The sequence below is a fragment of the Phyllopteryx taeniolatus genome, chromosome 16 (assembly GCF_024500385.1).
Source record: "Phyllopteryx taeniolatus isolate TA_2022b chromosome 16, UOR_Ptae_1.2, whole genome shotgun sequence".
Classification (NCBI taxonomy): domain Eukaryota; kingdom Metazoa; phylum Chordata; class Actinopteri; order Syngnathiformes; family Syngnathidae; genus Phyllopteryx; species Phyllopteryx taeniolatus.
Window position 1 is genome coordinate 12,507,766 of NC_084517.1, and position 23,226 is coordinate 12,530,991.

Consider the following 23,226-nt stretch of genomic DNA (forward strand, 5'->3'; position numbering starts at 1 on the left):
GTAATAATAGTAGCACACAGTTGTCAACTGGTGCATAGTTTGGCCTCGCTAGTAAAATGTAGTTCTACGAGTGCACACTAGTGCGCAGAAATGTCATACAGTAGTGGTAGTAGTCATTCTACTAGTGTGCCGTTGTTGTTTTACCCCGGTGCTGAATTGTCTTACTAGTGGGGACAAAGAGTGTACTAGTACATGAACCTTAAAGACCCCCAAAACTTTTGTTTCTAAATACATTAAATATGTTTGAAGATAAGTGCTGAAAACACGTGCAAAGACAGAACAATATCGTGCTGAATTGTTTCACACTCTATTTCGCCTTCTAAAGTCTCCTGATTTTGTGGGCGGTGCTAAAAAGTAGCCCCGTGACGGTCACGAGGATGGCACTCCCCGACACCAAGCGCACTTATTCCATGCCGGGGTCATTTGGCAGAATAGCTTTTCCTTACTCATAAATAAATGTACTCAGTTCAACTAGTACAGCGTGCAGTTGGCCATCAAATTATGCCCACAACTTGAAAAAATAAATCTTCCCTGAAGTGTAATGCCTTTTATGTATGCCATTTGGCCTATGTGTCTTGCCGTCTGTCACCACGAGTTGGGTTGCGAGGAATCCGAACCGGATGAGATCCGCAGCCAATTTCCAGCCCCGACACGGTTAGAGTTGTTGCCGGAGGTCCAGGAAAACAGCACTACAGTTGCCCAACCGCACGTCGCAGGAGGGGGGGGGGAACATTTAGCCACGGGTACCAGTTCGTGTTGCACGCTGTGTCCGCCTATGGCGCACCCTTAGGCGGCCACAGAAGCCCGTTGTCCCGCTGAATGTCAATGGAGGGAGAATCTTCCTGGTGGTCTTTATGCCAGCTCAGAGGCTGCTTCTCTACAGCCCGTGGGAGGCGGGATTTTCAGACAGATACCCACAGCGTCTGGAAGCTTAAGGAATATGTCAAATCTTGACCATTTTGAAGTAGAATTTCTCATACTTTGCAATTTTATTTTATTGATTTTTTTTAACCCATTCATTCGTTGTCCAGCTTGTTAACAAGTCTTTTCTGGGATGTGTCAAATTTCCTAGACATTGTTTTGCTCTGTTCTTTGAAATGGATATCAAGGAAATTGAATAAATGCTCAAACGTTTTGCCTAAACTGTATGGCATTTCTGCACAATAGAAGAACAACTACATGTCACTAGTGAGGCAAAACTGCACTAATTGACATCTGCATGTTGAGTGCTATATAAGTTCACGAGTAGAATTTCAATGCTTGAGCGGCTTTCCATACTACCACTGGGTCCACTTTCACTATCACTATGTCCACTTCTACTTCTTAGTGTTATAATAAAATTCTGACTTCGAATACAATACTTACGTGAAGTACCTCAATACCGATGAAGCGATACCATGGCAAAACCCTAAAACGTCAAGTACAAGCAGTTACTACTACTACTACCACCACCACCTCATCCACTACTGCTACTCTGTATTGACTGGAAGCAGATGTGACAAGTAGCAAGGTCTCATATTTCCTCCATTTTTGCAGGGAGAGGCTCAGGTGCTCTTTGGATGGACTTAATTTCAGTGCTGGACCACAAACATCTCATCACCCCATCTCAAGCCCACTGTGAAACCCTCCCACCTATTCGCTCGGGCTGCAGTCTGGACTCCTCTGAGCCTGAAATCCTAATGGGAGGACTAAAACCACTCACCGATCCCCCTCCCCCACTGTCATCCTCGCCACGTAACTTAGGACCATTAACTGCTCACTGTTAGGCGTCATTCCAGAGAGGTTTGGCATGACGTGCGTGTCAATTTCTCGTAGTGGAGGCGACGGATGCTTAAAAGTCGCATCACTACCACTGACAATATGGTACAGGGTGGAAGAAAGCCTGGTATGGAAGTTTGTGCAGCTGGTTTAAGAAGGTTTTTGTTATTGTGAAGATGGACGCCCAATGTTTTTTTTTTGATGGCTTTCGGACAAAGTGGAAGTTTGACGCTGGTTGTGTGATTGAGATCTTTGGACACCATTTAGACATTGAAACTTTGGCAGTGTGTTCATACCCCCACTGTACACTGACGTGGTTATGACAATTAGCCTGACTTAAAAACATCCTTTTGTTTCACGTTTTTAGCTTCTCGTTCTACAGCAGATGTTTTGTGGTGCCCTTTGGGAAGTGTGGCAAGTTTAAGGTAAAGTGGGCTTGAATGCAAAGTGTGCGCTACTGTGCGAGTGTTAAGAATGCACCCATTTGGCTTGCATTGTGGGTAATGTATGCTGGCAGCAGAGCTTGAATTACCAGTATTTTTTCCCCTCAAACTTTTACTGTGTAAAAACAAATCTATGTATGCATACGATGTCTTTATCTAGGTTAACGTATGACATGAGTCACATGTTAGAGCCTAAAAAAAAAAAAAAAAAAAAAGCTTCCAGCATCTTTTAATCACAAGACTGACAAGCCTAAAAAGGGACCTCACTACTAACTTATCTCACTCAAGTAGAAATTCTGCCAACTCTCCCTTTTTAATTGTAACTTTAGTTTTGATGTGTTTTCGACTGACGAATCAGTAACCCTTCCATGCTACAGCGGGCACACTTTTTTTAATTCCAGTTTTTTTTGGGTCATTCTGTTTTGTGATTGGTATTTTAATAGCATTTAGCATTAGCATTTCAGATGATGGATTGTGAATGTTAATAAAATGTACTCTAATTGACTGTTTTATTTTTGACAAGGATTTTTTTTTTCTTTAGATCCTTGTTTGTAAGTATTTCACTTTCAGAATTGAATGTGATTCAGTGTTATTATAGAAGACCTTAAATTAGAGCCTGGCTACTTAAGCACAACATACAGTGGTAAAGTGACAAGAATGATTAGACAGAGATGAGTGATGAGATTTTATTTTTTATAATATAAAATACATAAATAAAGCATCTGCAGGTGGCATCAGGAGCGTGTGGGACTCATACAATATGAGCTTCCATTTAAAATATCTGTAGATTTTAAACCCGTAAAATCTTCCGTGGTGGTTTTCGCTTGCAAAGCGCCATGAAAGCAACTTTCGTCCGAGTGAATAAGAAGAGGTTCTAATGATTGCACACTAGGTCACCCAAAAGGATCTCATGATGTGTGTATGGCATGCTGGCTAAAATAAGGAATGAGGGATGCAGCATCACCATCGATCAGTGTACGGTATACAGTACGTAGAAAAACATTCCACAGAAAAGCCCATTTAAAATTCTCCACGAAGAAATGAGCTTCAGACGAGCTGTGCAAAATGGCACCAAGCATTTACAGCATAAGTGTCTCATCCAAACATTCTCAGCAGTAGGCAGATGTGCAGCGAATAATCTGTTAAAAATCACATAACAGAAGACTATGGAAGGGCCATTTGCATATTTATTCCATGTACTAGGATGCTCTTTGTCCTCACTAGTAGGATTCAAACAACTTGACATGTTCTGACCTAGTAAAGCCGTGTTGTTTCCCAGATGGCCTTCATCTTAATAGACCAGAATGCCATCTTTTATCAGATCGAATAAAATGCTGTAAGCAGGCACAATTTCTTGGCAAATGACTTTTTGATTGTTTGTTGTTCTAACATTAATTGATATACTATAAGTGGCATAGCCGTACATGATATTTTTAAGTATGTTTGCAACCCCACTTGTAATAGTGATAAGCTGAAAAGGTTTGGGACACGCTGCAATAGAGGAAGTTGGCAGTTTGAAGCGTGTAAGTTTATGCTGGGGGAGTTTTGAAAGCCCCCCAGGCATGGAAGCAGCGCGTGAAGCAGTGCGGCTCGTTTCCCTTGCGCACTAGTCGCAGTTTTCTGGGTTGCTGGGTCTCTTTGGAACGCATGTGCTGGATGTACACCTGCAAAGATGCACAAAGGAGGGTTGGTGGTACAAAATCCACCATGACAAAAACAATGACTTTTTACTGACCTGACAGGCTTTGAGACTCAGTTTGATCTCCACCTGGCTCGTCTGAGTACCGACCCACATGTACACCTGTAGGTGACAAGACACCAAGGTTAGACTTTACCCAAAGAGCAACATTTAACCAATTGCTCCCTACCTCTTGGCCGTTATCCAGCAACATGATGTCGTCGTCAGCCAAGTCGTCTTGGCAGAAGTCAGAGCACTTCTCAGACACTGAGAAATAACCTTTCTCATTGGAACACCTGAAAAGAAGAGGACAACGTTTTCAAGTGCCACCTCCTATTATTTTATTGAACTACAATGAAACGGGTGAAAGGAAGGACAGACTGGATGGATGATACATTGACAGATCTTTGTATGTTGAAGAAGATCAAAGTTTAATCTGGGTTGTTACCAGAAGTTATGTAGTGTCATTACTGCAAGTGTAGGTTTTTATTCTGTTCAGTGGCTATTAAAAAAGCTCAAGCTAACAAATGACGCCAGTGTGGTTTGGCAACTGGTATTTTTACAGTTGCAAAAGCGACATACATGCCAAGAGTTATCGCACTTGGCGGTGGATTTTATTTTTTTCCAAAATCAAATACTGTTTGTGGTATAATTTCTTGTTCAATTATTTTCCAAGAAAGCTTAAAACAATGTCAGGGAAAGCCTTCTAGAACATCTAAACTTTAATTTAATCAGAGGCACTTAAATGGTGGCAGGTGTTTTAATTTTGTGATTGATTGAAGAGGGTGTGTACACATGATCTCAGTTGCTTATTTTTACTTCTCACTTGATACCCATAAATGCAATTTTTGTTGTGAAAGATGTAACCTGGCATTTCGATTGGCCGAAAACATCTGTGCTGTTGTGACGCCGTTCACTTACAATTCGACATTTGGAGTCACAGCCAAACTAGTCGCAGAGGGCTAGCAACTAGTCCTGAAGACTAGTTGCAGAAACCCGCGCACTGCCAGATTGAATTGTGCAGTGAGCTGCTGGCGTTAAACTCACCTGAAGAGACGAGCATATTTCATGTAATCCGCATCCTCGTCGTACGGCTTCTGAGCACCGATGCCGACCCAGAAGAAATTCTCTGGTTCCTCCCCCTCGTTGATCACCTACGAGAGCAAACAAGGCATGGGTGTACTTTCAAAAACACAAATTCATCCATCCTTCCACAAAAAGGTTTTAAAGGTTTGTGTTGTAAGGCTACACAATGAGAGCCTCTTTATCCATTTTAGGTTAGATGTGTTTTGTGTATTCCAATGAAGGGCCACAATGTTGCTGTTGTGGTACCTGTTTGCTGTAGGTGTCATCAAACATGCTGTTCATGATGTCTTCGGCCAGCTTAGCCTCGTCCGGGTCGCCGGCTCGGCCCACCCAAGTGTAAACGATGCCCTGGTTGTCTGTGCTCTCGAAGGGGACCTGCGCACCACATGGACGCTTCGTTAGTGTTTGCACTCTTCGGTGGGGATTGGATCGAAGACGAAACAACACTCACTTTGAGAATGAAGCAGAACTCAGAGTTGAGATTGCTGGAGTCTGTTCCGATCTGGATGGTTCTGACGGAAAGATGCGACATGTTAGTTTTGACATTTCGCAGTTGGAATCCAGGCTATTTTCTGTATTACCCCATACCTGGCTGAAATATGTAATTTAAAGATGGTACCTAAATGCGTTTTGTATTGCCCGCAAGGCAGTCACATATTTGTGTGCGTTACCTATGCTAAAACTGTGTCAAACTGTTAAAAACTGAGCTAGTCTAGAGAGAGGAAGTGCAGGTGTTGAGAGCATTTTCAGGAGGAACTCTGGCGGGCGCTCCTAACTGTTGAATTATCCTGGTGTGTTAGCTAACCAACGCTACCTTATTGGCATCAGAGTTTGTCTGAAGTAGTTCAACTGTGGCTTGGAGGTCTTATTCACAGCAAATCCCCACATATTTGTGATTCGGCATTCACCAATTCTCCTATTTTTTTTAGCTGGGGACATATCCTCGGTTATTTGAAAAAAAAATAAAATAAAAAAATACCTTGGTCTAATGTTCAAATATTGCTTTGGCGACATCTTATGGCCTAGGAACAATTTCAAAGCTAGGGGAGGAGCTTCATTTAGTCAAGATCGAATGGGGAAAAAAGTGCTTTGCTGCCATCTTGTGGCATCTATAGGCAACTACAAACCTTTTAGGGTGGGTGTCAATTACTCAGTTTTGTTGAACTGTAGGGTTCTTCGTCTAAGATATCTGACACAAGCCTCAGCTCTAGATGGTGCAGATACTTTACCGAGGATCGGGAGCACAGTTTTCTGTTATAAAATGAAGGTTCCACTCACAGGTGACACAGTGGACATCAGAGTGCAGCGTTGTTGGACGTTACCTGGTGCAAAGTGCACTCCCGTTGGTGCGGACGTGGTAGAGGGAGGGCTGTGCTGAGTCAGTCTTCTGTTTCCTCTTCCCTTTGTGGATGATGAACTTCCTTTTGAAATGGGACAAGAACTTGAGGTTCTCCTGCTGCTGGGTCATACGGACCACCTGAGTGAAGGACAACATGGAGCATATGATTCATACGTTCAATATTTAGAAGGCGTCATTCTTCATGTGTGTGCAGATTGCTCATGTTACCTTAAGTTTTCCCGGGAAGAGGCTCTCAAACTTCTTCTGCAGAGAGAAGGTGAAGGTGAGCCAGCCCATGTTGGAGGCTTGTCGGCCCTGCCAGAAGTACACTACGCACTGGAAGTCTTCCTCCGGCTGTTTGTCCTCCTCATCCTGTCTGCCTTCTTTCTTCTCGTCGTCCTCGTACTCCACAGGCACCCAGTATCTGCCAAAGCATGGTGAGATGGTTTTACACAACTCTTGGCCACCAGTAGGAAGTTTAACACCAGAGAATAATAGGGCACACCAGTTAAGCAGTTGCCGATGTCACAAACAAGACACTGGTGCATCTAATTATCTGAATGCAGGAAGCAGCTGAATAAATGCCAGCTCTACTGTTCACACCTCTGATTTGCCAATTTTGTGGAACGGTTGTGTGAAGGTGCTATCGAGACAGACACACACACACACACACACACACACCTGCAGAGGAAGACGTAGCAATCCTGAGTGAAAAAGTGACCAAACTCCTCCTCTGGAAGACGAGCAAACTTTTTGCCCTCCAGCACAAATCCTTCCATGCCATCCAGGTCCTCGTTCCACTCTTCCATCAGCTGCTCTGCCTGCACACAGCATTGACACATGGATCAGTGGAGACCGCCTGTTTGTGGCCCGGTCAGGAAGTGCGTGTTACCTCTGTGAGAGGCATGGCCGGTTGCCTAGGAAGGAAAAGTGCTGTGAGGTCGGCTTTCATCTGGTCCTTCTGCTCTGTGTCTTTTTTCACCTGACAGAGAGAACAGACGAACGCCTCGTGAACAAAAGCAAACATCTTCAATAAGAAAAATGTGCCCTGTCATTAGGGGTGGGTGAAAGTATCAATTCATCAATGTTTTGCAATACATTATCAATAAAGAGCTGACAAGTGTTTACTTGTCACAACTTAGAGTGCATTTTTAAAAATTATAATTTAAGGGGAAATAAGTTATTCAAGTTTACATGCACTTTACCTTTTCGGTGTTTATACACAACTGTCATGTTTTTTTTTTACTTTTGTACTCATTATGCACAAATATTTTTTTTTATTTTCAGATGTTTTATTGCTTAAAAATGTGCCGTGACATATGACATAGTTTTGATGCCATGTAAATTAACTATTACTTTATAAATTAACAAATTATTTTGTAATAATTTTTACTTCTTACTAAATCAATATCGATATTGAATCGAATTGCAAACAAAAGTATCTCAAGCAAATCCCATCGTGAGCTTCTTACCAATGCCCAGCCCTACTTGTCACGTCTTATCACTGACCTTTCCCTGTAGGTTATAATTCTGTTGCACCGTCTCCGCAGCTCTGGTGTAGTCCACCTTCAGCACGTCGTCCCAGTTCTTGAACTTGGACTTAAACACCTGACAAACAGGAGGAGAGCGTTTCAAAGGTCAGTTATTAACTTAATGTGCTGGGTAAATGACTTCCATAATTTAATAAATCACTGAGCGTCCTCACTTTACGTTTTGAGGTTACAAATTACCTTGCGCAGCGGCATAAGAATACACACTCACAAAGCACAAAACTCCACATTCAGTGAGCGGGGGCGGCGTATTTACTATTCTGATTGTTTTATATGTATGTGTTTTTCACACAGATCCATCCATTTTCTACCGCTTATCCGAGGTCGGGTCGCGGGGGCAGTAGCTTTAGCAGGGACGCCCAGACTTCCCTCTGCCCACCCACTTCATCCAGCTTTTCCGAGGGGATCCCGAGGCGTTCCCACGCCAGCCGAAAAAAAGTAGTCTCTCCAGCATATCCTGGGTCGTCCCCGGAGTCTCCTCCCGGTGGGACGTGCCCGGAACACCTCACCAGGGAGGCCCCGGTGACCCGAGTCCGGGAAAGGGAAACCTAGATCCAATTGTTTCTTTCTTCATAGGGGTTCGCACAGCTATTTACTTTTATTATGACTTTGCTACTGCGTCATTGATAGACTATGGTATGTTCCGACACACATTCGTGTTACGTCGCCACCATAGAAACAAACTCCGCTGTGAACAGAGGACCCCCTGTACTTGTTACTCTCAACTGAAAGTGACCAGTTGTTACAATTTTGCCATCTCTGTATTCTCTGTTACTGTCATCAAAACAGCTGCAGTATTCTAATGTGTGACTTTTACCTTAAAACTAAACTTAACTTGAAAAATAAAACCTGTGTGTATTTATGTACACCTTATGCAAATTCAAAACGATATCTGGAGGACAACCATTGCAGCTGATTGACATCAATCAGAGGTCAATTTGCCCATCTATTCTGTGCAATGATTGCATTATCAGTGACCGCTGGCCATGCAGGACGGCGAGACTTAAACAAAAAACACACAGGAGCGAAATAAGTTATTGGTTTTCCCAGGTCCTAAAGAATGTAGAGAAAAAGAACTGATTGTAAGGGGTGTAATATAAACATGTACTATATACACTTAAACTTAGTTACAGCAAAAAGTGAGAATTTGTGTACAGTAATCAAGTTACTCCCAACCTTTACCTAAGCATTGTAAGTTACCTAAGCATTGTTTTACCTTGGTTGAAGTGTCTGTGCCAAAATGTCTTACCAAGGCTGTAAGAATGCCTCAACAAGTAAGACCAATAGTACGAGTCAGGTTAAGTTTATGGCGCAATATTAGGAAGCGTTACCTGGCACTCGGTGCCCTCAAGGTTTCGGGTGACACTTGCGTGTTTGGGCCGGTGTAGCATGGAGCAAATCTCCTGACCCAGTTTCAAGGCTGCAGCTCGGACGAGTCGGGGAGACTTCCTCCCGATCCAGATGAACACGTCAGACCAGCAGTCCAGAATGTACACGCACTTGGTGTCCAGCAACGACTGCAGCTGAGGGAGGCGGTGAAAATAGGAGATGATGAGTGTTGGGATGATGGAATTAGGTCACATGGAAACTGGGCATTAGATTAGGAAAGCAAGTGTGATCAGAGTACAGTTCAAAAATGTACTTTTTGACTTTGTACGGATCATTTGGGATTAGTTGTGAGCCTGTTCTAGCTAATCTGAACTGGATTAACATACCAGTCTGAGCTCTGGCAGTGTGTCCAGTTTGATCTTGTGGTCTTTATGCTCAACAGACAGTTTGTAGTTAATCTGTGGAAGCTCGAGGTAGCCAAGACCCAAACCCACCTACATGACAACACATCAACAATACTTTGTTCTGAGTACTTTCATTGTGGAGATTGATTTGCTACACTAATCCAAATGTTTGGTTTACCTTGTATAGTTTGGTTCTGATGGCTGTGAAGTCATCTGGAACGTGTTTCTTGATCTCCTCCGGTTGTCCTCCCAGAAACTCCCAGAAATTTGGAGGCTCTTGGTTCTGCCTTAGAGTTGTGATCTCTGCCTTCCCCTTACGCTCGTTATTATTGATCTTCTCTGCAAATAACCTGGAAAGGGGAAAACAATGAGCCTGCTGGGCTATGTGCCACTAATGATTTAATACATCATCAAGACAGATTTAAACTCTCAATTAACTCCTGGGCTTCTAGAATAGATAGTGTGCCAAACTGAATAACTAACTCCACTATTATCCCCTGACCTGGCCTTTGTGGTGCCACTCAGCGTAGCGTTGGCTCCTCTCCAGATAAAGATTTCCAGTCCAGTGTCTAATAAGAACACATAGCTGCCGAACAGAGATGAAAAACTATTATACATATCAAGTACCAGTAATATAACACAAACAGACCCATGGCAGTTATTTGCACTTTACTTTAAAATTCAAGTAAAGTGCAAATAAGTAAAAGCAAAAAAGGAAAGAGAACTGAGAGAGCATCACCGTGGATCAAGAGAGCAAGACTTCACAGGTACAGACTCGAGTTGGATGTTTTTCTTTCCATAAACTCTGTATAGCCTGATAAAAGACACAAATATTGGTTTTTAGCACAGGGAGAGGCTCAAATAAATTATAGACAGTTAGCGTGTCGCCTACCTGGCAGGATAGTGTGTATCCTCCACCGTGTAGAATCCACTGGCAGTGCCTCCCTCGATGTACGAGATCTCATTGTTAAACACCTGAACATGAGATAATAACTGTCATTTAAACCAGCAGGTAAAAGGTCATCAGGTTTGACAGGCTGTCCAGAAAGTCATAACAAAAACAACATGTGAACGTTGACGTGTGTGTACAGTGGACCCCGGCCGGCTATTCACGGGGGATATGGACCGGGCCAAACTGCGAATAGCAAAAATGCGCAGATGACCCCCATTATAATTTTTATTTAATTTAAATTGTTTTTGGAGGGGTTTAAAAAAATACATGTAAATATATATTTTTTGGTTTTATTTTTTAAACCCCAAGAAAATCTTGAACAAGCAGGGATAAACCACTAAAAAGACTAAAAACAAACAAAAAAAATCCACAAATAGGTGAATCTGCAGGTGCCAAAATTCCAATTATGCGGGAGTCCACTATACATAGTTGCATGCACTAAGAAGCTGCTTTTACATACTTCACTGAACTCCTCGCTCTCATCTCCCATCTCTTCCCTTATTGTCCTGCACTCCGCTCCAAGGAAATTCCTGAGGTTGACAGCATGGATGGCGGAGCCAGCCTTTTTGTCGAGCGTGGCTTCCTGGCCAATCCAGTAGTAGATCTGCCAGGTCAACGCACCATTGTCATCCAAAAACGTCTACAACCAAGAGAGTGAGGGAGAACTTTAAGCCAAGTCTGAACTGCATACTGACTACTCCATGTCAGTGATGGCTGGGGCTGGCTGGCTGGCTGGCTGCCTGCCTGGTCACCTTGAGGACAATGTAGCAGTCGGCCTCGTAAAATTTCCCATGGAACGTTTCATCTACTTGCATGGGAACAAAATTCTCTATCTGCCACACGCTCACACCTGGGACCTGTAGTGAGGAGGGGACATGCTTACTGTGCATTTGTGACACACAAAGAGGAGAAATAATAGTGGGTTTGTTTTAAGAGAGAGAACATTACCTGCCCTGCGCCATCCATAAAGAACTCTGAGTAGTCCAGTTGAGGCTTTTCCAGACTCTTATCCCAGCGCCGGACCTTTAAATCTCCATATTTCAAATCTCCATCTTCCTGCAAAATGTTGCCAAGGTAATCAATCTTCCTCTTTGAAAAGGACTTCTCATTTCATTTTGAGATGTTTGGCTGTTTTTCCTTACCTCCAGGTTCTTCTTTTCTTGTGCGACGTCACTCATGCCCTTCAGCACCTGCTTGGCCTGATCGTCCTGGGAACAATCTTTCCTCCTCCTTAGCCTCATTTTCCTCGCCAGGGGATCTTTGGGGCTGGCCCCTGCACACACAAGTGCAAACAAACCCATGTGGTGGGACAATTTAAAACATAACAAGGCACATTGGAAGAGTACATGTATGCTTTTGGCTTTTCAATGATGTCTTGTAAAATAAGCATAGTTTAAGACAAGGTAGCGACAAGGACAGTCACTACTGGGATTAATGGAAATAGTTAACTAAAACACATTCATGTGTACACACACACCTCCTCCAGCAGCGGCTAGAGTGGCAGGTGAGGCTCCAGCCAGTCGTAGCTGGTTTTGCAGGGAGAAGTCAATGTTGTACCACTCGGCACCCCGATCAACTGGTTTCGGAGGCATGACCAGGTTGGGGTTCTCGCGCACATCCAGTATCTAGAAAGATGAACATAAACATATGTATATAATAGTTGTTCATAAAATTCAAACAACTTGCAGCAGTGTGACGACAATGTAAATTATTGGGATTTAGTAAAATAGTCCGCATGAAGGTGCCTTGAATACTGCTCTCGGGCCTTTGTCTTTTACCTCCAAGTCATTCAAGTAATGGACAGCCTCTGGCAGCGTCACAAGGCGGTTTTTGTTCAGCACGAGCTTCTTCAGCTTGCCACACCTGCACAGCAAAAAAGATACACATGATGATAAAGTGATGTGTGGAGTGTAATCCTATCCCAAACTATTGTATACACTGTATAATCTCTTACACTCACCTACAGAGTCCCTCAGGGATGAGTTCCAAGTTGTTGTTAGCCGCCATGAACTCTATGAGATTGGATAATTTGCCCATGCCAGGTGGAACTCCGTCAAAGTCCAGTTTGTTGGAGTTCATGTAGAGCTTTTTCAATTTGGACAGCTTACAGATGGCCGACTAGATAGAGATACAGTGAGCTTTTAACTGTTATTTCAATTATCAGAATGTCACATGGAGTAAACAAACAAACAAAACCTCCTTACAGGCAATGAGGTGAGCATGTTGCGGCTAAGGTTCAGTGTTTCGAGTTGGGTCCACTGGTCGATGCAGAGCGACAGTTCAGATATCTGATTGCTACTCAAGTTGAGTCTCTTCAAACTGCCCAGTGAATAGAGGCACTCTGGTACCCGAGTCAGGTCATTACAAGACAGGTCAATATCTGTAGGGAGGGAGAGGGAGAACAAAGTGTGATATCTATAACAGTTGAGAACACCTAAAACAGGGTGGTGTAGTCCTTCAGCTGTCAAACTTTTCTAGGCCACAAAAACTTTGTCATTGGGAAAAAAAATAAAATAAAACAATACTGTGGGCACAAGTGTGTCTGTTACCTGCTAAATTCATCAGACCCTCCAAGCTTGTGGGCATATTGCTCTGTGTTCTCTGGGTGTTCCTCAGGTGGAGAGTTTGTAATGCCACCATGGCAGGCAGCTGGCTGCTTACAAAAATGGAGAAGCAAAAAACAACCCCATCCCAAAAGAAAAAATAAATTAAAAAAACAATTTAAAAAATCACATATAAACATAAATAGAGCAGTAATCTTTCTGTTTTTAAGATGAGGAGACTTCAGGGCACTAAAGGGTCACAGTTCGGGGATCGGCTGTTCCTTTTTAATCATAAAATAACTAAAATGACAGAAGTCAAGCCTTCTTACCGCAACTGTGCATGCATCAGCGGGTTGTTGTTTAGGATGAGAGTCTGCAAATGAACAAGACGTCTCATCTGGGGTGGCAGGCTGTCCAGCTTGTTGTCACTCAAGTCGAGATACAGCAGGTCTGTCAGGTTGATGAACAGCTGGTTGGGGATTGAGTCGATGCCATTGTGGCTCAGGTTGAGCACCAGCATGTTCCTGCTGTTCTCCAGGTCTCTGGGGACCTCAGTCAGCTGGTTGTAGCTCAGGTCCTATGAGTCATGAAAATAAATGTATGGTGGATTCCAGCCTCTAAATCTTGTTTCCCGATAAAAACAACAAGGTCGCAGTATTTCCATTACAGCGAGATGGTATGTGTGCGAGGGTCAATCGCCAGGTGTGCAGGTTTGAGTTGCCGACTGTAATTTTATTTGTGATGATCTAGTTTAGTTGCGTCGCTCAGTGTTCAGTGATCCTAACATAAAAGTAGAAAACTGTGTTACCAGCACAGAGAGGTCATCAAGCTGAAAGATGTCATCTGGGACTCCTGAGTTTTTTAGATTGTTGGCACGGGCAACCACAGCCTGAACAAAAAGCAAAACACTTTTAATCTACATTAAATAACAAGTTGCCATACATTAAACAAAGTGACGGTAGTAAGGCAGGAAAACACTAAACTAAAGTTCAATGTCACAGAGGACAAATATGTAATTTAGAATGTGAAGAGAATTTTCAGAAAAAAATATGCTTCAATCGCACAAAAGTCAGAGGTCAAACTGCATCATGCATGAAGTGCACTGAAATTTCAGCAAATTGAGTATGTGATCATTCAAAAGATGAATTCCACAAAAGTGTTTTGGAGTCATCGGATTTTTGTGTAGGAAGAATGTGATGATGTGTGTGATGAACTGCTAATGGAAAAGCTGTACACTCACCTCTGTTCTGGCAATCGGTTAACATTATAAATAAAATAAAAAAACGTAATGTGTGGAGCCCAGTCAGCTGAATGAAGATACTATGTGGCAAGAAAAAGCAATAATTCTCCCTCTGCACATTTGTTACTGTGCCTGTAGCAGGTTAAGGGTGAGTACACTATTAAGTTTTAGTCTACAGAGGTTAACTTCTTGTCTTATTGTACTTGTATGGCAGTTGAAGAAGTATGATGCACTAAGTGTATTATCAAGTTATAGATGTGTACAGTATTGATTATTTGTACATTATATTCTACTGTGGTTAACACATTTCTACACTAGTATGCCCATTGAATGGTACAATGCTACTTATTGCCTGCAAAATTAATAAAGGTTGTATATTGGCCATTGTTGAACCCTGGAATAGATTATAACCACACAAAATTGTTTCCAGTGCCCCAAAACCGACTTGGTTTGACCTCAGAGCTTCCACTGTATATTGTGTTGTGTACATGTTAATTACCCTCAGGTTGGGCAAACTGGAGAGGTCCCCATGTAAGGTAGTCAAACTATTGTGGCTCACTGAAAGATGCTCCTAAACAAAGTAATAAAAACACAAAAGTATGTCATGCAATGACTTCAAACAAAACACCACACTGATTATTTAAGTTAAGATGTTTTTTTGCACAAATTTGAATCCTTCAAAGGGAAATTCAATATGCACTCTGCTGTATGTTTTTGTTGCAGACTGCACTCATGCGGGCATTCAAGGAGAGATGTCAGAGTGATGTGACACGCAAATGGTGGCTGTGCCCCTCAGCTGAGATGGAGCATCTCTCCAAAAAACAGTTGCATTTTCTTTTCACCATAGTGCGACTCAAAGCTTTACCTTATAGAAATCACTCCAAATGCTAGGATACTAATATTCTTTGTACCACCTACTCTCCATATTACAGTAAAATTGCATGACCACAGGCAGTTGCTCAACACAGTGACTTCCCTCTGCGTAAACAAGCTAATCTCGTTAACCTATTAATTGAAAAATCAAACAAGTTAGCTTTGATCACAGTAATCCCATCAAATATGGATCGTTTAAACAGAAATGGATGTTACTCAGATGACGTTTGCACAACGAAATCCACTGATGCAATCTTTTCTTGTTAACTCCATTCGTTTCCAAACAAATGTATTTGGAGCAACACCGTTACGCAATGAGACGTGACACATGACCGACTGCATGCGAGTGTCAGAGTGGGGAGGGAAAAAAAAAAAGATTTAATGATAAGTAGGTCTTTCATTGTAATTACTGTACAAATATTTGTACTGTGGATGAAAAATACCTTCACAACCTATGCAATAAACAGGTTCCATGCTAAGAAGTAAACAGCAATGTAGTTCTCACCAGCTTCTGCAGAGAGGAGAGCTCCTCTGGGAGGTAACAAAGTCCTGTCCTGTTCAATTTGAGCCATCGCAGGCTGCTCATGCATTTGACATGCTCAGGGAAATAGCCTCCCTGAAAGGTACAGAAAATAGATGATGAAACATTGACTAAACCCCTGAAGACATAATAATATGAGGTTTGTTTACCTGACAACAAATGTATAAACTTGGTCTAAATTCATCAATTTACTAGCTTAATTTGAACCTGATGTCAAACAACACATTATGTACAGCACTTGACACATTTATTAGACCACCACCCAATGTAAGATTTATCCCATAAACAGAATTAGTAACTACAAAAAACATTTAATGTTTCTGCAATGGTTAGTACAACTAAAAAGTTATTTCAACTATCCATCCATCCATCCATCCATTTTCTGAGCCGCTTCTTCTCACTAGGGTCGCGGGCTTATTTAAACTAAATGTAATGTTTTGATCCATCCATCCATTTTCTACCGCTTATCCGAGGTCGGGTCACGGGGGCAGTAGCTTTAGCAGGGACGCCCAGACTTCCCTCTCCCCAGCCACTTCATCCAGCTCTTCCGGGGGGGGATCCCGAGGCGTTCCCAGGCCAGCCGTAAGACATAGTCTCTCCAGCGTGTCCTGGGTCGTCCCCGGGGTCTCCTCCCGGTGGGACGTGCGCAGAACACTTCACCAGGGAGGCGTACGGGAGGCATCCGAATCAGAAGCCCCACCCACCTCATCTGGCTCCTCTCGATATGGAGGAGCAGCGGCTCTACTCTGAGATCCTCCCGGATGACCAAGCTTCTCACCCTATCTCTAAGGGACAGCCCGGACACCCCGCGGAGGAAACTCATTTCTTGTTGTTTCGGTCACGAGCTGTGGGTCGTGACGGAAACACGCCACCCTTTTCCGACTGAGGACCATGGTCTCAGATTTGGAGGTGCTGATTCTCATCTCATGTTTTGATTATGATGCTAAATTACTGTATAGCTATTTACTTGCATTCCTGCTGAGAAAAAAAAAAAGTTTTACGCTAGATTAATTTCTATCACAAGAGAACCATCTCAAATGAGGCGATTAAAAAGGTCAATTCCTGATCCCTGTACAACTACCATCAAAATGGTAAAACCTCGAAAGCACACTGAAATTGAATCCATCTGCATTAAAGCACTTCCTGATACTTGGTCTCTTCTCATTTTCATGACTTTCGCGGATGTCCAGTACTTCTGCAAAGCACTGTACACTGATGCAAGAAAACAAGAGATAATATCGCTTCACTGGCATATTACTTAGTTATATTTAAGTTGAATATGGCAGTACTGCACCAGGCACCTTAATAAATGTTTAAGTACTGTACATTCATTGTTATGGAACGAGATACTTTTATTACAGGGAGTTAATTCCAAAAAGTGGAGTTAACATTGTGATTACACATAACATATGTCTCAAGGCAGCTGTCACCACTGCCAAATTATGAAAACATGGTCAAGAATTCCTTTCCACAAATAATCCATTTCAATGTTCTTCGTTGATTTTGTGACCAAGTTTGCCTTTTTGTTAGCGAATGGAAACTAACAGCATTGTTCAACAACAACAACAACAACAACAACAACAACAACAACAACACACTACGGTTAATCAGGTAAGAATCACATTTTGTGCATATTTGGGTCACGATGTTTCGCGAGCCGTTTGACTGTACTAGCTCATGTCAAATATCTGTCAACTGGCTAACGCCCAGCTAGCGTGAAGCTAAACTAGTGTTTAGGTCTTCAATTGTTTGGCGTTCCGTTCACCTGAACCGTATTTAGCCAATTTTCTGAACAGTCAGATACCCACATTAATTCGGCGAATAGGGTTTCAAATTCTTACTTTAAAGTCGTTCCCACTGAGGTCTACCCCCCGTATAAAGGGAAGCACTCCTGTGGCAGCCATTTCTGATGAGTGATCTCATCAGCTGCTCAGCCGTCGCCAGGCTATTTTGGGAACATACTTTTCTTTGTCATATAGAAAGGCGGAAACTCGGCGTCATTTGCTCATTAGCGCCCCCTTTCATGGCTCAAATAATTCTAAGCAGAGAAGCGCCTCCCAGTGGTCACCTAAATTCACCACACAGCCTCAATCGTGTACCACTTCCCCATTCGGCGTGCTACAGTAAAAAGGGAAATAAAGAATTAAATTTAATGTTATAATTTTAATAGTAACAGTTCAGTTTTGGTAACGATTCGGTACCAACACTTTACGTCAAAAAATATCCGACTCGACATAAATTGTCATGTCATTTACCACTCAACATAAATACCGGAAATAAATGTTGTTTTTCAAAATAAATTTACAGATTTCGAGTTGTATTTGTGTCTTTTAGTGGTTAAAACCTTTATTCTGAATGCGTTGACTCGGAAGTGTATGTTTTACAATGACATCATATTTAAAGGCCCTCCCGGTCAGCTGTGACTCGAAAGGTTTCATTCGTAGACATCTACCGCTGAAAAATTATTCTAGGAGGTTCCACTATGGACAAGAATTCTACAAGATATAATGTACAGTTATATATTTATGATTTATCAAGGGGAATGGCACGCAGCCTCAGTCCTATCATGCTGGGTGAGTACAGAGCATCAAATGAGATGTTGCCCCTGGCCTCACTAGCATCATACAATCTGCTTTCTGCTCCCACTAACCTGTGTTTATTTTTAAAATGTAGTTCTCAACGTCGAATGACATGTGTAAATAATGTGTCAAATGTGATGCCCGTTCCTATCTCGAAAGATACATTTCGTTTCGGTTTAAATGCACAAATTCTACAAATCAAATGCTTTGTTTTTAATATTTTCCTGCCACCTTCAACCTCAAAACGCATTTTCTTTGGTTTTAACAGGAAAGCAACTGGATGGCATATGGTATGAAACCAAATCCTGTTCATCTTAACGCATGGTTACTTAAAACGCTTAGTCATTTCAAGTTTGCCTGCCAGCTGGAGTTTTGCTTGGCAAATTAGATTATCACCCTTTTGTAGCACATGATGTTAAACCAACCTCTGTTGGGGTTATTGTGGGTTCTAGAAAAATGATAAAACTCATGAAAAATTATTCCAGCCCATTCTGGAATAGTTGATGTTTTTCTTCTCTAGGCACACCGCCATAGTGGCGTATGGGGATGAGTTCTTTTTTGGAGGAGAAGGAATCTCCAGCTGTTCACCCGTAAGTCGTTTTTACTGTATGTTTTTTTACATTTAGAATATTAGCTAATTATTCCTTACACAGTCAATAAAAGTTAAGGACTTTTTGTATTTCAGACAGTTTTTGCTATCATTTTACTACTAAAGTAATCAGTTTGTTGTTCATTTAAAGGTCCCCCCTTCCATCACATTTTTTAAAATTATTTTTCGTAATCTTTGTCCTTTTATCGGGTTTACAAAATAATTTGGGTTGAAAATGGCCACAAACCGCATACATACCAGGTCACAGCCACAGTCGGTTTTGACCTACGTTATGCATAAAACAGTAGGAAAAAAATATATTTTGATGGAAGGGAACCTTGCCAGTCAAAACACTCCTGCTTAGTGACTTTTTTTTATTTTTTAAACATAGTTTACACTACTGTTCAAAGTTCTGTGATGAAGATAAATAAGCCTAAACAAATCAGATACACAAATACATAAAAGATGATTAAATTGAAAAATTATTCAAAATGGCAACTATATTCTTTTACAAATTCAATGAAAATGTTTAGATTTTGGAAAACAACAACACAACAGTAAAAACGCAGCATAATGTTCAACCAGGCTAGTGCAGAAAGACAGATTTAATTGCTATTTTTTAATGTAGTGCTCATAATAGTCATGTTTCATTCAGTAAATTTTTCACATTGTTACGATGACATTGCCCCTGTGGTTTGTTTTTTGTAATTTTACAAGTGAGCAGATTGTTTCAGATCTGGTCCAATAAAAGGTTGGCTAGTTTTTCAGTATTCTTGATGTGCGTTTTCCAGGGCGGAACAATGCTGGGACCTCCAGACACAGTTGTGGAACTCGGTGAGACCGAAGTCTCAGAGGAGATCTTCATGGAATATCTCTCGTCCTTGGGAGAAAGCACTTACAGGTGTCCTTTAAAACCTCTTCACACAATTTACATTTATTTTCCACACAAAAATCCAAATAGCTTATTGAGACTTTAGCCTTCAAGGTCAACGATAATTAGTAATTTAACTTTAAAATGAAACCATTTTTTGTGTGTGTGTGTTCAGTAGTATGTATGTATGCGTACTTTGACAACTTAATAAATAATGTGCTTTTTCTCTATTTTTCTCAAGTTTTTTGTTGAACAACACTGTAGTAAAATAGCTTCTCCCTACCGGTGTTTTAACAGAACAATAAATCTGGTATAGGATTTATTATTGCCACAGGACCTTCCCAGTAGCAGTTGTCTGAAGCGTCCTCTCTCGTGTTTTTCCAGAGGTGACAGGTATCGACTGTTTGAGCACAATTGCAATACGTTCACCAACGAGGTCGCTCAGTTCCTAACAGGCATGCCCATACCCTCCTACATCACTGACCTGCCGTCCGAAGTCCTCGCCACGTGAGTTTAAACCCGCCCGCCCACTCGTATTACTGTCTGAGATTTCTTATTCTTATACTTTATTTAATCAGGTAAAAAGTCTCATTTGAGACTAGAATCTCTCAAGAGAGACTTGGCCAAGAGGGCCTTGTTTTACTACTCCTAAAAAAAAAAAACAACACGAATGGATGAAGACCAATCTTTTTATAGCCTTCATATGATCAGTCAGGGAGGAAAGTTTGTTTGTGGAAGCAAAGAAAAAGGCGTGACTTGTTGCTTCTGTTATCATGCAAGCTGTAAGAGATTCTTTGTAACTGTATCGTAACCTTTACAGTGTTCGTAAGCAAACATACAATATGAATACATTTTGAAGTTCTTTTAAGGGTTTTCTGTCGCATTCATTAACTTCTACTAAAGAAGTCACCGCTTTATTCAGATGTGCAAATGTTGGGTGATGTGTTTTAATTTAGCACATAAAAACTTATTTTTTCTTTATTTTCAAGATAAAGGTCTTTTGTAAACATATGGCACGTGAAAGAGGCTTACCGTATATGCATTTAATAAGCTTACTGAACACTTAAATCCCTACTTATTCATTAATTGTACAAGGACTCCGTTGACGGCACCAATCTAATCTGCTTTCATCTCCAGACCTTTTGGCCAGATATTGCGGCCCATTCTGGACTCCATCCACATCGCGCCCCCTGGCGGCAACGTCATCAACGGAGGGAGAAACATCTAAATTGAAGGAGCAATGCACTCATAGGCTCACTTCCATTGGGGTCAGGCAGTTAAGAGTCAGCAACGCAAATTTCTTTTCACTTCTTCTTGCCCCCTTCAACAAGTATAGCCAGTTATTACTGAACTCTGGAATTAAGACCTGGTGCCATACGTCTTTGGAAAATAAGGCAATACTAAGCCTTCAAGTTAAAGGCAGCAATATAGATCGAGTTAACTTGTCACTTACCAAAACATTAGGTACACCTGCACAATCTAGTGAGATCCAATACAAGAGTTGTATTAAACAATCTGCACTCATGTTTAGTGTCACTGTGAGAAAGGTATGAATTTAACAATATTTTTATTATTGTGCTTGTAGTTTGCGGTAGTGTAGAACTGCACTGCATCATACCAAGAAGTGTTTTGTAATATTTAAGGTGTGTCAGAAAAGTTCCAGGCGGGGTGTCACAAAAGGTATATGTTATATCCACACTCCAGACTTCAAGTTTTCTCCTTGGAGTCTCACGCACTTTTGCAGCCTTCTAAGCCACGCCTTTATGCACTCCTGGAAGGCTTCTTCTGGGATCCTCTGCAGCTCCGTTGCCATGGTGTCCATGTCTTTAAAACGGTCGCCTCGATGATCCCCTTGAACTTGGGAGGTTGCCCCAATACAGTGATGTTCTTCTTGGCCAGGAACTGTCGATTGCTCAGGGCATTGTGAGCCGGCGCATTGTCATGCTGAAGCAGCCATGAGTTTTTCCTGCCGGAACTCTCTTCTCGCGCACTGAACAAAGCAGACCCCAGAGGATCTCCTTGTCGACGTGCTAGTTGATCGTCTGGCCCACATTGAAGGGGGAAACTCATTTGAGTTTGAAATATTTCTTTTGTGACACCTGTCCTAGAACCTTTCTGACAAACCTTGTATTTACAGTACTTTTATGGATATCCGTAAGTTGTGTAGGTGTGCCTAATACGATCAATCATATATCCTGATATTTTACCATTAAAAACCATATAACTGCGGGTTTTGAATGACTTCCATTTTATAGCTGTGATTGAGCCACATACATGCAGCTTCAGAAGAACCTTTTGCACAGTGGTGCACCAAGGTAGATTAGCGCTTTATACAATTTGGACCGAAGTACAACATTATTGAAGCAACATAATTCATACGGTGTCAGTTGTGAGACTTCTGCTGCTGACTTCAATGGAACAAATTTATTTCAGAGACATCTTTAATATATCTTTAATATATTGTTTTAGGAACACAAATTTAAAATCTTGAGTCCATTTTATTATACAACCTTTCTTTAGGTAATTTTCCATCACAGATCCTTTTGTACAGTTTGATTCAACCCAATATTTGCCGCCTTCTTACCTTACGCTATCATTCCTTTTGTTACACTGTTCTTTCCAATGTAAGCGTATAGTTGAGTTGACTCGACAGCCACTGCAGTTTTGGAACACACCCTGAAACTAAACAACCTTTTATGGTGCAGTATTTAGTTTTAAATATCTAATAACGTCATCAAAACCCCTCTTTATACACCAGAGGGTGTGTGCGTGCGTGCGAGTGCGGGTGTGGTACTCCAAATCTGTGCCTTCATTTCCCTCTGTTTTGCTAAAGAACTTGACATGCCTGATAACATTTATTCTTAGATGTGCTAGGTGAGTGTAAAAGCTTTGGAGGTGTTAGGGGAGCTCGAACTGTAGGTTTCTAAATACACATCGGTAGAAACCAACTGACAACAGCAACATTCTCAGCCTATAATCCCAGTGCCCAGTCATCTCTAATGCCACCAGAATGAACACTTACTTCATTCTCATTTGTGGAGAACGGATGGATGACGTAAATTATGAGGCGAGTATGAGGTCACATGACACTGTGTAAGTAAAGAAAAACAAGACTGATTCAACCAGCATTCTGTAAGAACCTCAAGAAACACGTTACCTTTGCAGCCAGTCGTCAACGTTTTGCAGCCATTACCTGTTTTTTTTTTTTTGCCAAGTCATGAAAATCCTTTCAAAATGTTAGATTCTAAAATGCTCTTATGATACCCAATTAACTGACATGTTAACCTGACCACTGAAATGTATTAAACTTTTTGTTTTGGCGCTTTATGTCATTGTAAGCATCCTCTTATCCTTTTAAAACACAACAGATATTTATAGATATTGCAAATTGTTGCTATTGTTTGTGTGATTGTTTTTGTTACTTGACCGACACATAAAGCCATTGACGATA

At 41.6% G+C, this 23,226-nt stretch overlaps 3 protein-coding genes across 4 annotated transcripts in view; 2 read left to right on the forward strand and 1 right to left on the reverse strand.

Moving 5' to 3' along the window:
• llgl1 (LLGL scribble cell polarity complex component 1) overlaps positions 1–2,699 on the forward strand; it is a 39,272-nt gene extending 36,573 nt beyond the window's left edge. The window contains exon 24 of the mRNA XM_061749733.1: positions 1,537–2,699. The gene's annotated coding sequence lies outside the window, so the exon portion shown is untranslated. The remainder of the gene's footprint in view (positions 1–1,536) is intronic.
• Positions 2,700–2,873: 174 nt separating this feature from the next.
• On the reverse strand, positions 2,874–17,723 carry flii (FLII actin remodeling protein). Its single transcript, XM_061749732.1, has 31 exons — positions 17,578–17,723; positions 15,701–15,811; positions 14,822–14,893; positions 13,891–13,971; positions 13,412–13,659; positions 13,089–13,192; positions 12,744–12,919; positions 12,500–12,657; positions 12,318–12,402; positions 12,017–12,164; positions 11,682–11,812; positions 11,488–11,595; positions 11,292–11,396; positions 11,000–11,179; positions 10,480–10,562; positions 10,327–10,401; positions 10,090–10,173; positions 9,766–9,937; positions 9,570–9,677; positions 9,186–9,377; positions 7,814–7,912; positions 7,197–7,286; positions 6,986–7,125; positions 6,533–6,728; positions 6,288–6,442; positions 5,417–5,477; positions 5,212–5,340; positions 4,927–5,033; positions 4,070–4,175; positions 3,937–4,002; positions 2,874–3,865 (listed from the first exon to the last, which is right to left on the reverse strand). Exons 1-31 carry the CDS (start codon positions 17,638–17,640, stop codon positions 3,731–3,733), a joined length of 3,768 nt encoding a protein of 1,255 aa, XP_061605716.1. The 5' UTR covers positions 17,641–17,723; the 3' UTR covers positions 2,874–3,730.
• A 380-nt stretch (positions 17,724–18,103) lies between these two features.
• On the forward strand, positions 18,104–23,226 carry desi1a (desumoylating isopeptidase 1a). 2 transcript variants are annotated; one of them, XM_061749813.1, is made up of 6 exons: positions 18,104–18,309; positions 18,584–18,605; positions 18,836–18,905; positions 19,696–19,805; positions 20,160–20,282; positions 20,913–23,226. In XM_061749813.1, the coding sequence occupies exons 1-6, from the start codon at positions 18,219–18,221 to the stop codon at positions 21,001–21,003; spliced, it is 507 nt and encodes a 168-aa protein (XP_061605797.1). In that variant the 5' UTR covers positions 18,104–18,218; the 3' UTR covers positions 21,004–23,226. The 2 variants fall into 2 exon arrangements, with proteins under 2 accessions (XP_061605797.1, XP_061605798.1); XM_061749814.1 differs by having other exon boundaries at positions 18,200–18,309; positions 18,801–18,905.

Excerpts from the sequence above, each read along its gene's own strand:
- desi1a (XM_061749813.1), top strand. The coding sequence starts at position 18,219 with ATGGACAAGAATTCTACAAGATATAATGTACAGTTATATATTTATGAT. Across the intron at positions 18,310-18,583 it reads CCTCAGTCCTATCATGCTGG|GAAAGCAACTGGATGGCATA; the intron begins GTGAGTACAGAG and ends TGGTTTTAACAG. Across the intron at positions 18,606-18,835 it reads AAGCAACTGGATGGCATATG|GCACACCGCCATAGTGGCGT; the intron begins GTATGAAACCAA and ends TTTCTTCTCTAG.
- flii (XM_061749732.1), bottom strand. The coding sequence starts at position 17,640 with ATGGCTGCCACAGGAGTGCTTCCCTTTATACGGGGGGTAGACCTCAGT. Across the intron at positions 12,920-13,088 it reads GGGTCTGATGAATTTAGCAG|ATATTGACCTGTCTTGTAAT; the intron begins GTAACAGACACA and ends CCCTCCCTACAG. Across the intron at positions 10,174-10,326 it reads TCTTGCTCTCTTGATCCACG|CTATGTGTTCTTATTAGACA; the intron begins GTGATGCTCTCT and ends TCTGTTCGGCAG.